This window comes from Blennius ocellaris (assembly GCF_963422515.1).
Source record: "Blennius ocellaris genome assembly, chromosome: 16".
Taxonomy (NCBI): domain Eukaryota; kingdom Metazoa; phylum Chordata; class Actinopteri; order Blenniiformes; family Blenniidae; genus Blennius; species Blennius ocellaris.
In genome coordinates, this window is record NC_137665.1 from 3,723,019 (window position 1) to 3,741,301 (window position 18,283).

General features: G+C 46.1%; 1 protein-coding gene across 1 annotated transcript; it reads right to left on the reverse strand.

The window, feature by feature from the left end:
- Positions 1-249: 249 nt before the first annotated feature.
- actb2 (actin, beta 2) lies at positions 250-4,539 on the reverse strand. The gene is made up of 6 exons (XM_080511009.1): positions 4,429-4,539; positions 2,888-3,017; positions 2,314-2,553; positions 1,463-1,901; positions 1,179-1,360; positions 250-1,066 (listed from the first exon to the last, which is right to left on the reverse strand). Exons 2-6 carry the CDS (start codon positions 3,008-3,010, stop codon positions 923-925), a joined length of 1,128 nt encoding a protein of 375 aa, XP_080367135.1. The 5' UTR covers positions 3,011-3,017; positions 4,429-4,539; the 3' UTR covers positions 250-922.
- Between the last annotated feature and the right edge of the window lie 13,744 nt (positions 4,540-18,283).

Genomic DNA, 18,283 nt, shown 5'->3' on the forward strand with positions numbered 1-18,283 from the left:
AAACAGGAAACATCTCTAGGTTGAACACTTTTTGCAATAACTTCTGAGCCTATTTTCACATACAGAAGGTAGCAGGTCTGGAATCTGTATTAAAGACTGCTCTAATGGGAAAACACTTGTTACTTCGTTAAACTTCTGGTGACTTCAAGTTGTCTTTAGATCATTTTCAGAGGAAACGGCCTCCCTGGTCAATATTTAACTGCATGTTAAGCTTCAGTGTCAAACAAAAAGCAATACAAGAGTCAACAGTCATGTCGGAACACATGTGCACTTTATTGGGATTGTTTAGTCAGTGTACAGGTTGGCCCCACCGGTCTGGCACCCCATGTTACCCCATCACTTCGAGACCCCTTACCCCACCACCCCAGGGATGAAACCTCCATTAGGGGGAAGTAGAGGTCACGATTGGGTTTTGCATAACAAAAACAAAAAAATTAAACAGGACCAAGATATTTTTTTAAGGCTGAAAGTACAAAAAACCCCAGACATAAATTTACATACAAGCGATACTACAACCATGTTTAAGTATGCGCCAACCACTGGGCAGCCTTCACAGAGGCAAATACGTGTCTGAACAATGCAGTTAACATTTGGAATCATGGATCTGGACAATGCAGTTAACAAACATTTGGAATGACTCAAAGAAAAAAAAACAACAACCGTGAACTTTTTTTTTTTAAGTCCCCAGATGCAACTGCAGAACCCTGGGGTGCTTTTTAATACCTAGCCAAAACATTACTGTATCCTTCATCGTTCCAGTTTTAAAATCCTGAGTCAAGCGCCAAAATAACTGAAGCCATGCCAATGAGTTGGTCAGAGGCTCTGCGCCTGAGTGTGTATGAGAAATGTGTGGTGTGGTCGTTTTGCACAGAGCTGAAGTTGTCGGGCGTTTGGTTGGGGAAGGGGAGGAGGAACAGTCTGTTTAGAAGCATTTGCGGTGGACGATGGAGGGGCCGGACTCGTCGTACTCCTGCTTGCTGATCCACATCTGCTGGAAGGTGGACAGAGAGGCCAGGATGGAGCCTCCGATCCAGACAGAGTATTTACGCTCTGGTGGGGCAATGATCTGAGGGGGGAAAAAAAAAAAGGTAAAACATTAGGCTTGATTCTTGCTCAGAGACATTTATACAACGTTACATTCAGTTAAGAAAAGACAGATTCCAAGTCAATATCCTCACCTTGATCTTCATGGTGGAGGGGGCCAGGGCTGTGATTTCCTTCTGCATCCTGTCAGCGATGCCGGGGTACATTGTGGTACCTCCAGACAGCACGGTGTTGGCGTACAGGTCCTTACGGATGTCGACGTCGCACTTCATGATGCTGTTGTAGGTGGTCTCGTGGATTCCGCAGGACTCCATACCTGAGGGCAGACAATAAAGTAAGCACATGCAAGTACAACACATTATGGAACAGGCAAGATGTTCAGGCTGCGCCGCTTCTTGGGCTCAGGTTTGTTACGTACCGAGGAAGGAAGGCTGGAAGAGGGCCTCTGGGCAACGGAACCTCTCGTTGCCGATGGTGATGACCTGTCCGTCGGGCAGCTCGTAGCTCTTCTCCAGGGAGGAGGAGGAGGCAGCAGTGCCCATCTCCTGCTCGAAGTCCAGGGCAACGTAGCACAGCTTCTCCTTGATGTCACGCACGATTTCCCTCTCGGCTGTGGTGGTGAAGGAATAGCCACGCTCTGTCAGGATCTTCATGAGGTAGTCTGTGAGGTCGCGGCCGGCCAAGTCCAGACGCAGGATAGCGTGGGGCAGGGCGTAGCCTTCATAGATGGGCACTGTGTGGGTAACACCATCACCGGAGTCCATGACAATACCAGTGGTACGACCAGAGGCATACAGGGACAGCACAGCCTGGATGGCAACGTACATGGCGGGGGTGTTGAAGGTCTCGAACATGATCTGCAAGTGAAAATTAAACAAAGTCAATATTTTCAGTCAAAGTTAAAACATCCAAGTTTGTGATCACTGCACCCACTCCATGCATCGGTGTGAGGCTCAGACTGAAGTTAGTAGATAAGGTGCAGAAGAGTAAACATTCCTTCACACTTGTGCATGTCAGATGTCTAACAAGTGCTGATCGAGCAGCTCTGATCAACACCAGACACAAGTGCAGGTAAAAGCACACAGTCAAGAGACCTGTTGATGATAGATCATCTTATAGGAGAGAGGTCCTGGAGGAGAGGAGGAGGAGGAGGAGCCAGTGAGAACGGAATGGAGAAGGAAACCAGGGGGAAATGAACGACTATTTGAAGTAAACACTGATCCACCAACTGACATCACTCTGCATGTGCATAAGTGAAGGGGTGTGTACCTGGGTCATCTTCTCCCTGTTGGCTTTGGGGTTCAGTGGGGCCTCTGTGAGCAGGACAGGGTGCTCCTCTGGGGCGACTCTCAGCTCGTTGTAGAAGGTGTGATGCCAGATCTTCTCCATGTCGTCCCAGTTGGTCACAATGCCGTGCTCGATGGGGTACTTGAGGGTCAGGATACCCCTCTTGCTCTGGGCTTCATCACCAACGTAGCTGTCTTTCTGGCCCATACCCACCATCACTCCCTGTGGAAAGACAATTTAGTTCATTAAAATTGATCCATTAGAGATAATTAGAACTGCATTCCAATTATGTTAGCCTTGTAAAAACATTGCGCAATTGTAAAGCGGTTTATAATATAAAGATTGCAGTTTAAACTCCAGAAAATAGTTAAGATAAAATAGAAACACTGCTGGAAATGTTAATGTATAAATTGCATGTCTCCTTTAGCACAAAACTCTTAGCATCCATGGATTTGCTCATATAGTGCAGTTAAACTCAACACGTGGTTCCACTTTTAACTTGGACATGTAGCATTTAACATTAAACTTCGAGGTTCACTGTTTGTATATAACCGACCTGATGCCTGGGGCGACCGACGATGGAGGGAAAGACAGCACGAGGGGCGTCGTCTCCGGCGAATCCGGCTTTGCACATTCCGGATCCGTTGTCAACAACCAGTGCGGCGATTTCATCTTCCATGGCTGAACTGTGAAATAAAAAAAAAAAAAAACGAAACACAAGCGTTACAAGGAGAATTAGAAGCCGTTCCCGTGTAGAGCGACGCAGCATGCGCTCGCTCACTCACTCACTTCCGGTTCCGACTTCTCCTGCAGTTCACTAGACCGGCCACTAGGTGGAGCGCGCGCCCCGCATTCCACACCGCCAGACAAAAGGAAGTGGCGATGCGTTCTGATATTACCATATAAGGACATGGTTCGGGTTTGAGCAGCTTTGCGGCTACCGGCGCGGTGGCGAGCGGCAGAGCATTGGACACGAGACCACTCCCTCCGGTTCTCCAGTCACCCCCCCCCCCCCACCCCCCTCCCCCTCCCTCACCCCCCCCCTCCCATTGTTGCCCAGTCACATCGCGTTTAATGCCCCTTTCTAACCCCCATTTTTTTATACCACTGCGTCATTTACTGCACAGACACGATCTATAGATCCAATTAAAAATCCAAATTAAAACGACTTCAGCAGTGACTCAAGAGAACGAGTTGCATAATGAACTTATGGTTGACTCATTGCATGAATCGCAAATCAGAGGTTCATTTCCTGAGAGCCACGCCTTTATGCAAGAAGCGGATGAGCTGTCCCAACAGCAAATTAACATACAGCCACCCCAGACGTGATCTCACCTCCAGGCTCATTTAAATAAACTTGTCAATTCACAAGTTTAGGAGGCCTTTATAAATCTTAACTTAATCGCCCAAAAAAAGAAAGAAAAGAAACTACTCATCATTGACTGGGATTTCTTAATTAAATACACACACGCACGAGAATCGTGCACTGGTGGAGGAATATTTGAGGGATGTTTTTTTTTTTTTTTTTGCCACCGTTAGGAGGCTGAAGGGCGTGTTAGCACGATGTGGCTATGCTAATGTGCTAAAGTAGGTCACACCCCGACGCAACGGGCGCACAAAGGGAGCAGCCGGGATCCAGACATCAACTCGAAAAAAAAATAATAATTAAAAACCCCACCCTGCTGGGGTGTTGACGAGACGTGAGCCAAATCCCCCCAAAAAATACTGCAGGAGTGGCGACAAGGGAGAAAACCACACAAAGCCCCGGTTTTACCGTTAACCGTTAAGTGCATCATTAACCATAAGCCGGCCTCGCCCGGGACACCTGTGAATCGCAGCTTTCAAATTACTTCCCCGTACAAATCATTTCCCCCCCTACTCAGAGCAAATAAAACATTTAAAGAGCAATAAATTCAATTAGGAGTCCAGTTAATGTGAAAGGACAAAGAGCCTCGTGGCCACCGACATCTTTCGTAATAAAAATAAAATAAAATAAAATAAACTCCTTTGAGCTGCGCTAAAACAAATACCTCAATTGTTTACGTTGTGAATACATCCAAATAACATGTGCGAGGTGGATATATTTGTCTTTCTTACCTTTGGGTGGGGGGGCTTTTCGCTTTAAGGGAACCGGTTTCAGGCAAATGATATCCCGCACGAGCTGCGTGAGACGACGCTCAGAGTGAATCCGTTAGCTGTGGGCGCTCCGCTTTTATACCCCCTCGGTCGCCCGGCTCGAGCCATAAAAGGTAAACTTTCGGAATGGCGCCCTCTGATTGGTCCGGCGTCATGCACTGGGGCACGTCGCGTGCACGCTGTGGTGCACTGAGCGCTGGCGATTTGAGAGGGAGAGAGAGAGAGGGAGGGAGAGAGAGAGAGAGAGAGAGGCGATAACGGGGAAGGATTGAGGCAAATAAAAATTAACGGATTGATGTTACGAGGCCCAGTAGATCTAATCTCTTCATATAGTGTTTTATGTACGGATTAAAAGAGGTATAAACTTCAACCGGGTGCAAAATATGTCTTTCTTTACTCTTTGCAGCATTTGGACATGTTTGACAATTAAAAGAACTCAGCACTTTAAGACTCCTCCCTGTGAAGGCTGCATAGGCCCAAGACTTTCATCCCCCCCCCCCCCCCCCCCCACCCTGCTTCTTTCCGTCTCGCCCAGCCTGATAGTACAGGATATTTGACATGAGACAGGGTGGACATGGTGCTGGTGTTGGTGTCCACTCTTTGAAAGCCAGCTGTAGTGGACTCAGTGGGAGTCACAGCATCACCGGGTCAAACACATGACTCACACACACACACACACACACACACACACACACACACACACACACACACACACACACACACACACACACACACACACACACACACACACACACACACACACACACACACAGGGCTGGGAATGACCACTCATTGTAATGTAGGCCACCTCTTTTTCCACATGCAGCTCTCTCCTGCTTACGAAGTTAGTTTATTGATCAAACAAGCGTGTTGTGCCAAATGGCGACACGACTGTATGTTATCATTGAAGGAATCCGTTGGCAGACTTGCTCATCTCTAATCGCAAAGTTGGGAATTCGATCGTCCACCTCGCCCTATTCGTATGTGTCGAAGTGTCCTTGAGCAACACTGAACCCCGAATTGCCCCGAATGGGGATGGATCACCTTGCATGGCAGCTGTCTCTATGGGCGTGGGTTTGTGAGGATGAGTTAATGTGACGAACGGTATAAAGCGCGTTATAAAATGTGCTCTATACTCTAACTAAAGTCCGTTTATAGGGCCCCTTCTAAAAAAAAAAACGCCGCCGTTGGCGCTTTCGCTCTGCTTCAAGTACGATAGTTTATCAGAGGCGTGTCGTTTTATTGGCATATTTCTATGCTGATCATTGACTACTCTCCTTCCAGCCATGTTGGCTGCAGTTCCACTGTGTCATGGTGGCACTGAAACTCTACTCACATTCAGACCCACCATTCTGGAGCTTCAGCTTCATCCATCAACCCCGACGGGTTAAAACAAGACACACGCCGCCCCTGTTTCCACTTCTTTGGTGGACTTTTTACACTTCACCCCGTCTTATTCACATCCTGCCTAATGAGGCCCGGGTGACACCATCCCAGACTCACGTTTCAGGGCAAAACCGTGGGCTAGTAAACTTTCCATTCTTGATTCACTGCCACACTGAGGTTTATTACTCAATCGCACCCCGGCGTGTTGGGGTTTCTGTACAATAAAGCTCCGCTCCTTGAGTGTACTCTTCCTCATCAGCCCTTCATCCCTTCATCCTTCATATGTAAAACATCTGGTGTACTTATTTATTCATCCACTGCACTCATAAAACATACACACAAGGAAAATGCCAGGGCGGGCTCACTGCCATTTAAAGCCGTAACTGTGTGGCTACTGAGACATGCAGCAACTTCTCTTCTTGGTACCGGATCACTTCCTCTTCCTCTCTCTCTCGCTCTCTCTCTCTCTCTCTCTCTTGGTTGCATCAATCCCTTTGTGTCTGTTCCTCTGTTAAAAAGTGTCTTTAAATGGACAACATAGCGTTCATCCACGTGGCTCAAAATAGGTGCAGATCAGTGATCCTGTATTATTAAAGAGTCGCTTCATTTTCAAAACTGCGGTCTGATCTGGCATTTCCCAGATTTTTCAGCAATAATATGTCGCCTTCCTCCCAGAGTGGCACGAGCATATTCTTTTTTTTCCATGACATCAGTGCTTCACCTTTATATTTATTCATGCTGAGTCAGATTTCAAGTTTGTGTTGTTTTTTTTGCGAGACTCTGACTCACGAGCGCGTTGTTCAGAGTTTACACGGTTGTTAGAGCGGATCAAAGCTCGTCTGGCTCCAAGTGTTTATTTTTGAGATTCCAGTGTCACCGTTGATAGTCCATCTTTAAACCTCCATGTACATTTGCTTCCACGTTTGTAAAAGCATGACTTCGATGACACAAATAAGAGGCCCTTAGGTGACTTTTTTTTTCCCCCCTTCTAACTCATCGACACAAAGCTGAAGGGAGTGTTTCTGCTGTAATGGCATCATCAAGGATTGTCTGGGAAATATTTCATCTGACCTTGAGGGAGTGTCTTATTGTCCAAATTCCCCGCGTGTGGCTGCACTTTAGCACACATACAAAAAGTGCGTCATTCTTCCGGTCAGGCCGGTATTTATTCAGGTAAAGAAAAAAAGAAAAAATGAATAGTATCACCTGTTCCTCTGCAGTTATTCCTGAATAAATAATGAAACCAGAGTTCAGGTTTGGTTTGTTTTTTTTGTAACACCACTGAATCAGTTGTTCGTCAGTTCACACAGGACTTTGGGTCTACATGTGTTTATGTACGTGTGTTTATGTAAGTGTGTTTATGTACGTGTGTGTGTGTGTGTGTAGTGAGAGTTCTCTGGCAAAGTGTCATGTTGTCAACACTTCACTCGGAATTTCTACGAGCCAAGTGCTTGGAATACTGTCCTGGAAGGACTCCTCTTCTCATGTATCACAACAGTGTGTGTGTGTGTGTGTGTGTGTGTTTATCCTTACGCCACCAGTGCCAGTTAAATGTGAATCTCTAAACCTGGACCTTCCCGCCAAGGTCCTCGCCGCAATAGAGCCACCTAATGAATTTTTTTCCAGGATTTCTTATTCCAGACGGGAGTTTATAGTGCGTCGCTTGAGGCGTTGTGCGAAGTAGCTATTACTATGATGAGTGGTTGTTTAACTAAACCACTTGTCAAACTAAGTGACACTTTAATGTGAGAAACAAGTGGAAGCTGCAGGCTTGAACCTGCCTTTTTCCGCCGTCGGGAAGAGCGAGCGTGCACCTGAAGACGGTCATAATTCAGTCTCGAGAGTTGTGTTTTGACTGTTCCGACAGAGCGTGGAAGCCCACACACAAGCCGGAGTGAGTTGGGACACTGTTAGCAAATGTGTAGTTGTTCAACTTGCAACTCTTGCTGGAACCACTCTTCTGTTTTTTGTTTCTTTTTGTTTTTTTGTTTTCCCTCTGTGGCGGGCAGGCAGCCAACAGGCTCCACCTGGACCATCCCAACTCACACTTACTCGGGTCTGACAATGCTGGCATGGGTGAAACACATTCATACGCTTCATTCACTGAATTCATACCCATTCATTAAACGTCTTGGCGGAGAAAACCTTGACGGTTTAGCTTCAGGCCTCTTATCTCCGTCTGTTGGACCTCTTCCATGTGAAGGCCGTACTGCACATATAATCTATGTTGGGAAATGATTATCTTACTACAGGGTCAAAGATTTCACACTTCGTGTAAGTCACTAATTTGTTCTGGTCTTTGTTGACTGTGATGCATGTTTATTCACTTTCTCGCTCAAACAAGGAGCTTCGCTATGAAGCTCAAGCTCAAGCGGGCAGGCGTGTCAGCGAAAATGAGAAAGTACAGCAACGTTTAACCAGAAGTCCGTCCTTTAATAACACATCTTACCCGTGAGCGGCTCTGCAACGACTGTCATTTGTTATTTGTGTTATATAAACATGGACACCTCAAATTTTGCTTCGCAGAGAAAGGAAGCTCTGGTGAACCACACGGATCCTGGTTCGATGAACCTCTTCTGCATTATCTAGACCCAGTTTTGTGTGAACCCGTTCTTCAGTTCTCTAGCTGTGCTTTTCGACTGTACTACATTTCATGTGAAAGTTTGGAGTCCGGGAAATCCTTTTATTTCCTGGACTCTGTGCCCTTGTACGGTTCGCTATTGATTCAGTAAATACTAGTAGAATTACAAAGAAAAATTCCACCTTTTTGTTTAAAAAAAAAGGGACACTTTTTGAGTTTGCTTCAATAGTAATCTTTCATGTGTCTTGAGAAGTTGGGGAGAAAATTTCCCCCACCCTATTGAATAACATGGAGTTGTGCCATTGTGTGCTCGGCGGTTCCTTTGACTCACGTATCTGGTGTATGTTAAAGAGCAGGTCATTTCGTGTCTTTTCACCTTTGACCTGCTGAAGTCAGGACGCACATCAGCCATGTGACGAGTCAATCAGTAACCCACTGAGGACCTGCAGCACGTGTGTTTATATTCTTTCTGTTCGGTTCAGCGGTTCAAAGAACTCTAAACGACAACATCCAGTCATAAGCAAAGCTATTTTTGATGGACTGCACATTAATGTGCGCGAGTAATTTTGGTGTCGGCGATGAGCTGTACTTACTTGTATGGTGCGAGTGAGGGACGTCATGGACGTGTGATTTGCTTTTATTGGCACAAACATCATGTTCACACTACTTTTTCTAGTCAAGATAACAAAACACTAACATCTAGGCAGTACTACTTCAATGAGACATTTCAACTTTGATGATTTAGGTTTGTCATGTATCTCTGACTCTACTCATTGACACCCAAAAGAGCGTGATTTCAAAAAAAAAAAAAAAGTTGATATATGGCACACAAAGTTTTACTTGCGACATGTTGTCGTGTGAAACACAATATGAATGAAATTGATGACTATAGTTTGACTTTTGCTGTGTACATGGTTGTGTATAGCTTCAGTGTTTTCCAGGCTGTGACATCTGGGTGACGTCACCAAGTTGTTTTTTTGTTTTTCTTCTCTTCAAATATGGTAACAGACCCTGTCAGCCATGAGCAGCAGCAGAGAAAAAAACAAAACAAAACCCCAGCCTGTTCTGCAGTGTTGCCACTCCCTGTGTACTAACCCCATCCCATCACAACTTCCTGTTTCTGTAATGAGCAAAGACGGCTGAAGGTTCTCTCTGCACTTAACTCAAAACGCCTTCGTTTGACTGACTTACTTCCACTACCGTCTTTCTCAGAACTTTCTGCATTTATGGTACTTGCTATTCTTCCTCTTTCTGAAGCACCGGGGTCAAACGCAAGAGGTTTTTCATGTTTGCATTGTGGAGCTTGAGGAATCGCGAGAGACCTGCTGCTAATGGGCGAAGCTGGCTATATAGACCATAGGGGGAAGGAATACATGAATACTAGATCTCTTCGTATACCCACTCACTCACGCACATGCAGTTGAACATTTTGCCGCATTGAGTCGAACTCCTACTAGACTGCGGCTCAATACAAAAAACATTAGTCGCAATTAGCCTCGGGCGAGGCTTGAAAGCAAATGTGGACGACAGAGGAGGAACGGGAGGCAAAGGGCACGAGACACAACCATCAAATGGGATCCGAGTGAAAGCCCAGATTGAGTCGGAGAATAGGAGACGTACAAGATGACAACAGATTTTTCTTTAATGTCTTTCTTTGGGGGGGAATTATCCTCTTTGTGACTTCCTGGAGTTTCATTCTCACGTCACTGCGAGGCTGAATGTGAGTGGGGTGTGAAAGGTCGAGGCCAAGACGGGATTCAGCCGTCATCTTGATAAGAGTGCAACAGGAACAAGGGGACAACTGAAAATAAATTCGCATTTCGGCACTTCCAATTCCTTAATCTGAGAGAGGAGGGACCATTTAATGGCTTATTGGTTAAAAAAAGAAAATGTCAGTTGATTTTCATCTTTTAGTTTCCTGATGGAACATAAGACCCAAGTCTTGACCTTCAGTGTGGTTCAAACCCCAGTGAGAAGAAGTGGCAACCCCTGAAAAGGGAAGCAGCCAAATGAGCTCTCATTTGCTGGTATGAATGCATCAATAATTCAAGTTATTGTAACAGAAGTCAGGATGTTTTGAAGGCATTTAAAGCGACAAGCCGCGAACAGGTGGCTAAATGAGACCGTAATGTCTGAATGATGAACGAGACCAGAGAGCGCTGACACTCATCCCGCCGTTTATGGCCGAGTAAACTCTTTAAACCCCAACATGACCTCCAAAGCTTTTCTGAGTTTGCAAAAGAGTTGAGACGCTTCCCTTTCTCCATTTGCGGTGGAATACTCTTTTGAAACCAGTATTTGCACGTTCATTATCTCGATCCGTAAAAAAAAGCCGAACACAAACAAACGGGTCACTCCTCCGATCACGGCCTGATGATCTCATCTGCTTGGGATGAATGTCGGCTCTTTTACTTTTTTGCACGTTAGCGATCGTCACGTTGCCAGTCTTCATCACTGAGTTGATTTTTGTGCAACAGTCAGCAGAAATACACAGTTGACTTTTTGTCTCGGGGGGGGGGGGTGGAGGAGCGATGCTAAACATCATCCCTGCAAGACACTTTATGCTCATTACATTTGCCAGCTGCACATCAGACTGATATCTATCTAACTAAAGACCAACTGGTTGTCTTTCTCTCTCTCTCTCTCGCACACTCCTTCTCTCATCCATTTTGTGATCCTGCTTACCGTGCATTTCTATCAGCTCGTCTCACACACCCCCTCTCCCTCTCTCTCTTGTCTTTGCAGTGAAAAGTGACCGGCTGACCAATTGTTTGCCATCTGTGACTGCTCATAGTTTCAAAGAGGGAAGTCCTATTCAGTTGCCCCCCCCCCCCCCCCTTCCCTGCCACCTACCATCCCCTTCCTGCTTTAAACGCGCCCCCCCCCCCCCACCCCCTTCCTACCCATCAGCCCCCCTTCTTTTGTGCCACAGCCAATAGATTGGTGTAGTGCAGCGTCATTGATCCTTGGGTCACCGTGGTGACAGTCTGACTCAAGGCACGGGCCAGTTACCAGCTGTGTGTGTGTGTGTGTATGTGTGTGTGTGTGTCTCCTGCCTGCCAGCTGGCTACTTCGTGCTTCGATTGGATTAGCTTCCCATTTACAGCCCAAATGGATTCTTAACCCCTCGCCTCACCCCCCCCCCCCCCCCCCCCCTCCCCGCCCCCCTCCCTTCCCCCGCTCGCTAAATGCACACACACACACACACACACACACACACACACTCACATCCAACAACAGTTTATTGGTCACACCCCACTACGGCATCCCAACCAGTTTCTTATGTCATTTATCAAACCCTAATGAATGATTCATGTCAGATTATTCCTCGGTAATTGATTTCTTGAGTTTCATCTCAGCACGCGCTGACGAGCTTCCAAACACCTTTTGAGTCCGTCACGACTTCGACAAGATCTTTTAAATCTATGACTTCTTTTAGGCTGCACTGGACTGTCTCTATGCTTTTTTTTTTTTCCTTTTTCCTCCCGAAATATAATCATATGATTACACTGACGAAATCTCATCAAGAGCTTGAAGTGTATAACCCAGTTTGCAGACTTTTTTTTTTTCAGACAAAGGAAGCTTGTCTATAATGGCTGGACTAACGTAATAACCACATGCAGAGCTTGAGGCGATGCTCCTCTCGTTTTTTTTTTCCTCTTGTAGACCCACACACACACGAGGGACTCTTGTCTTGTGTTCTTCTCTTCCTCTTCCTGTGCACCCACCTCACTTCCTGGCGTCGTCCTGGCTCCCGATTGGCCGGCTGTAGAGATTGAGGTGCCTTTTATGGGTGTGAGATTTCATTCAAGGTATTGAGCAAACCGTGCGGCGGATGACAAAGCCAATTGCATTGCTGCATGTCCAGCCAGTACGTGTTGACATCTTGCTGTGTTTACCAGCAGGAGCCCAGTTGACACATTTGGGAACTTTGTTCAGATTGACCGATTTGCATTTCCTCAATATTTCATAAGCACACTGTCAAGGTTTTTTAAGAAGTAGCATGCGAGCACTCTGACAACATGCACATGTTAATTTGACCATTTGTATTATTCGTCTCGCCCAGTTTGCAGGCCAAAGTGACCTTGAGCAAAACGTTGAACCTCAAAATTGCTCCTAATGGTTGGATGTCCATGTCAGCCGCCTCCATTAATGTGATTAACAGTGTGAAGGGTTTTGAGGGCTGCACAAGCAGATAAACAAACACTATATATATAATCGAAACAATTTACCATAGAGCTGACTTGGATAGTGTCATTTTGCAAGGCTTCCACAAGTAAATAGAAATATTCAAGGTTTTTTTTGTCTGGAACGTATACAACAAGGTCGTCAATAATAAAGCAATATATTATCCTCTGCTCTCGACAAGAGGCATGACAGATCTCTCTGTATTTAACTCTCACATACTCCTTATTCTTTTCCTTGCATGGTGGTTTTACCCAGGAAGGCTTATCTATCCTCTGCCATCTGTCTCTGTCTGGTGGGAGGACTCCTCCTCGCAGATTGGCTCCTTTCACGCGCTGTACCAAGCCTTTGGATTGGCCCATGTGGGAATTCTGAGGCTTCTCACTGGCCACGGCTGCACTCTTTACTTCCTGATCTTCATTATTGCATTGCTGGCCTCTCCGTTTTAGCAGAGCGAGAGAGGTCAGCCACCTACACACGCCCATGCTCTTTTGGTCAATAGTCCTTGGCAGTCAGCTCTTTACATAACATAACAGCCCGCGTTGCCGCCGAGTCTTTTCCTATTTGTCTTTTCTCCTCATTCTCTCCGTATCTTTTCTCGTGTCACTCACTGTCACTTAGTTTCTCTGCACGGATTAGGTTGTTTTTTTTTTTCTTTTTTCCCAGAGAAATAGGTTTTAAAGCACATGTAAAGGAATTTTATCTGTAACCCCCCCCCCCCCCCCCCTGTTCTCCTCTCCTCTGCATAGTAACCGAGCTCGCCCTCTACATTCGTCACCCAAAAACAACTCCAGAGCGGTGCTGCAGTGTGCTGCCGGCACCCCTGAACTGCTGAGTGAACTTTACACGCAACGCTTTGTTTTGTTGTATTGTGTCGCCGGCTTTTTTTTTTTGTCTCGTCATGAGCCGGCCGGCAGCTTTATGTGTGTGTGAGAGAGTGAGTGGACATTATTGCATTGTGTGGCCCGATGCTGCCCATTTCTGTTTGCGGTTCCCACCCTTCTCTTTCCCCTCATAGCTGTTTGAATGGGCTGCCTGCGCGTCTCCGATTGGCCGCCTGCGGCTGCCATATAAGGGCATAGGCGAGCGGCAGAGGCAGGAAGTGGGGGAAAGGAGGAAGTGGAGACTGAGATCAGGCTCTGAGAGACCGGCGGCAGAATGTGCAGCCCTGTAGCGAATTTAGAAGAAAACTGCCACACCTTTACTCCGATGCCTTCTCCATCTTTTCTCTTCAGTTCGGAAACAGATCATCGCCATTTGTGACACCACTTTTCCCTCGGTGCCTTCATGTACTCATTGATCACCCCTTTCATTTGTTTTTCTCTCTCTCCATCTCGTCCCAATGAGCACGTACAGAAACGTGTGGCGGGTCCAGTCAGTCATCGGTTCGTGTTTGAAACGTGTGACTTGGAGCCTCTTAATCACTCGTGGCAGCGATCGTCCAGCTTAGTTCACACTGGGCTTCCTTCACCGCCGAGGTTGTTGGGCAAAGTCCACTCGGGGCTGTGCAGCAGGAGTACATGGTGCTGTTGTGCAGCACTTTGGTTATATGAGAATGGTATGATGTAATGTGTCAGCGTGAGACATGGAGGGAGATACGTGCTCTCCTGTAACATCCAGCCGAGGCACAGATGCAGAGAAAAGGACAGGAAGATGTGGAAGTCGGCACAATGACCACGGTGTTATGAGATGGAGGCCACAGTTGGAGCTTTTTCTATTTAAGGCAACCATGAGATCATGAACAATACAAAAATAAATCACATAAAAGCAGTATAGAAGAAGCTCTGAGTAATAATGTTGATTAATAAGAAATGTAAGGTTATTGTTGAGCTTTGTGAACAACAGATCGTAAACCTCTGTGCATATTTGCAATTAATCATTGGCATCATTTACAGCCTACACTGATTTCCTGCCGATGTCATCACAAGAGCCAAATGAGAAAACTGTCAGGCCGAGCTCTGAGCGGATGACAGTCTGACTTCACAACTCCTCTCCTGCAGCCATTTTTGTTTATTTGGCTGTTTGTGTGTAAGTTGGCAGCCCTCTGTGAGCCGTCGCGCCGTAACGTACAGCACTTAGGCTGCATTCTTGCTTTGTGTGTGTGTCTGTCAGTAAATTTGTTGACCTCAGTGTGTATTAGTGAGGCCCCGCCCTCCTCTTAATGCCGGCGTCCATAAAAGGAGATCTTTAAGGTTGTCACATGACAACAATCTGAGGAATGCGAGATCAGTCACATGGGATGTCATCTCAAGGAAATCAGCCTCACCCCCCCCCCCCCCCCCCCACCCCTGCGGACTGTGAAATTATGCAGTTTTGGCTTGTTAGGTGTTGGTTCCTACTTACCCAGATACACTGATAATAAATGTACGATTGTGACTTGGGTGTCTTTAGGCGGTTTTCCCCTTCGTGTTTGTTCATGTGGGTATTTGTGATCAGAGGGGAATTCACATTTTCTCCGTTATGTTTCAGTGAGTAGAAACTGCAGAGGAGGACGATCCAGTTTCCTCCTCTTTCAGAAGAACAAATGTGTGTGTGTGTGTTCGTCTGTGTGTGTGTTTGTGGTTGCGTTTGTGTGCGCATCAGCCTATCCCAATATGTGCTGGATCCAATCACGTGTCCTTGAGTTACCGGAAACCATAATGATCGAGGCCTTTATTTGTTGCTTCTATTATATCTTTATCCTCGTGTCCATAGAAAGTGAAATAATATCTTCCATCTATGCACATTCGTGTTGACGTAAAAATGAAAATCAGCACTTCCTGAGGCTGAGGCCACAGTGTGGGCTGAAGCCGATGCTGCTCTGTAGTGCCTCCTGCAGCTGCTGAACGTCTACTGAAGCCACAAGGTTGTCACTTTTTTTTTTGTTTTTCTTGCCGCAAACACACAAGAGGGGGTGGGGGGGGGACTTCCTCTTTTTGTCACAGCAGGGCACCATATAAGGTTAACATTTGTCAGGTGCTCGCCACAAAAACTTCCGACACTGGCATTGAGGGAGTAGAGGAAGTCATTTTTGGGCAAAGCGGAGAAGCAGAAAACTACCTTTCCTTTCCTTTTTTTTAATCATTTGAGCTGCAAAGTGTGCATGTTTGTCATCGTGGCGACAGGAAGTTTTGGGCAAGATGTCCGATCATACTGTTTTGCAGTCATCAGCATGCCATTTGTGCTTTTCCAAACTGGACTAACAGCACAAGACAGTTCCTTTTTAGCGCTGATTAAGAGCATCAGTCTTCAGTCCCCCCCCCCATAAGATGTGTCATATCCTCGTCTACTTATCTGTCAATGCAAACTTTGTTCAACTTAAAGGATTTTGCCTTGAGACATTCCCTGTTGTATTCATACAAGACACCACCGGCTGTTCTAATTCAGAATGAGAATGCTTTGTGACTTTTATAATACATCAATGGCTCCATTCATTTAAATGAATGTTTTCCATAAGTCAGTTTTCACCCTCCCCCCCAAAAAAAACTAGGCATTGTAATAAAGTTGAAAACTCAAACTGAAAATTGATGCAAGCATAAAACGTGATTTAGAATTCCCGAACTGTGGCGACATGAACACAAAACTTCAAAAAGCACACACATGCAAACGTGTCTATATTTTTCGGTGGCGACTCCAGAATCTCGCTGCCAGATAATCCATTTTGTATTGCAGTGAATGTTTATCTTCTCATAGAAAACATCCAACAAAAACAGCATACATATTTATATATATATATATATATATATATATATATATATATATATATATATATATTATTTTTTTTAAATAAATGACAACGTACGATCGGCGCTGCCATGAAAATCACCGTCCGCTGGGTTTCAAAGCACATCCCACAGACTGTGGACTGACACTAAAACAAACATGTACACAAACATATTAATAAACCAGGAGCACAGATGCGCCATGATTTGGTTGCTTGTTATTTGCTGTGTGCGGGTGCATATTAATCCTCTACATTGATGAGTCAAATATGGCATTAAGGAATGCACGGTGGTAAAAAACTTTATTGATTCCCTTGGGGAAATTACTGCTCTACACTTAGCCCATCCTATTCACAGTGAACCGTACACTAAAGGGAATTGGCTGTCACAGCGCAGCACGCCGGGCGATGGAACTTCAGCTGTGAGATTTGAACCTACGACCCTCCAAACACAAGTTTGCATCGCTACCCTCTTGTCTCTGGGTGGGAGAAGCTCGAAGCCACTCCTGAACAGACACGTGCAGCGAATATAGCAAATGTTTCTCCTTTCAGGTGACTGTGACTCAAAAGATGAAGCTGATTTTGTCCTTAAGGTGTTTCTCGGTTAAAGGTTCTACAAACATAAGAGACGTGCGGTTGATAAACTGCTCTTCAAGAACAAAAGACCAATTGAGCTATTCTGGTAACGTCCCTTCGATATTATAATAGTAATAATTACCGGCTGGGTGTGTTTCATACAAGTCAAGTAGAATGAAAGCAGTGCGATGGTTCCCGTGAAGGCTCTCCCTTGTTATCTGAGGAATGTGCCGTGTGTCTTTTGTGTGGCAGGAAGTCAACGCGGTCGTATTTTAAGCTCGTGCCGTCCTCCTCGCACTTTGTTTCTCCGTCCGTGACCTCTTGAGCCCCGCCACCCCTGACTCAGCTGCACGGTTCTCCCCACCACGTCACCGGTACCACCAGCCTCTTGCCGCCATGGCGGGTTAGGGAAGGGCGAAAGACGGGAAAAGGAGGCAGGGAGGACGGATTACAGGGGGAGACTATGGAGGGATATAGGAGACGAGTGGAAAAGTGAGGCAAAGCCGAGAAAGAGAGGCGCTTAAGAAAGATCAGAGGGGGACAGATGAGGATGCATGTTGAATACACGATCTTTCTCTTGTCTGATTCAGGCATTTCTTTCTTTCTTTTTTTTCAAATCCCCACCATCCTCCTCCTCCTCCTCCTCCATTTTCCCCCGCTTTGAAGTGACGATACCGCCTCACTCCTCCTGCCTTCTCCGGCTCACACCACACATCCAAGAGGAAAATGGAGATGTTAACATCCTGCAATGCGAGGAAAAAACAAGATTCCACCTGTTCTGTCTTTTTTTTTTTTTTTTTTTACCCAATTTCTTTCTCACACGCTCCCTCAGTTCATTCATTTACTTTCCCAGAGACTTTGGTATGCTCCTCTGGCAGGGCAATTAAATGCGCCATCTGTGTGTGTGTGTGTGTGTGTGTGTGCGCGTGTAGGTTAACAAGCCAGTTTGGCAGTAAGTCCAAGGAAAACACCCCTCGCCTCCTCTCTCCTTCCTCCTCCTCTCTCCCTCTGCATTGTTACATTGAGCAAGAGGTTTGCACAGAGCAGTGGCCTAGTTGCACTCCTGCATCTCTTCTCGCTGTGGGCACTTCCTGTCAGGGGGGTCAAAGTAAAAACACTTCAGGAGTAACTTTTATTAGGTGAGGAGACCATGAAGCTGGACAGAGAAGAAGAGTGTGTGTGTGTGTGTGTGCGTGCGTGTGTGCGTCCTGTGCACGCATGCACAGTTGCATTTGTGCAGCAGACATGTGGGATTCCCTGAGCAGTCGGGACCTAGTTTTTTTGACAAACCCCAAAAATGTAGGTCAAGAGGCACAGCGTTTTCCTCGGGCTGTTGCGTAACCATGGGCGCACACACACACACACACACACACACACTGTGTATGTGC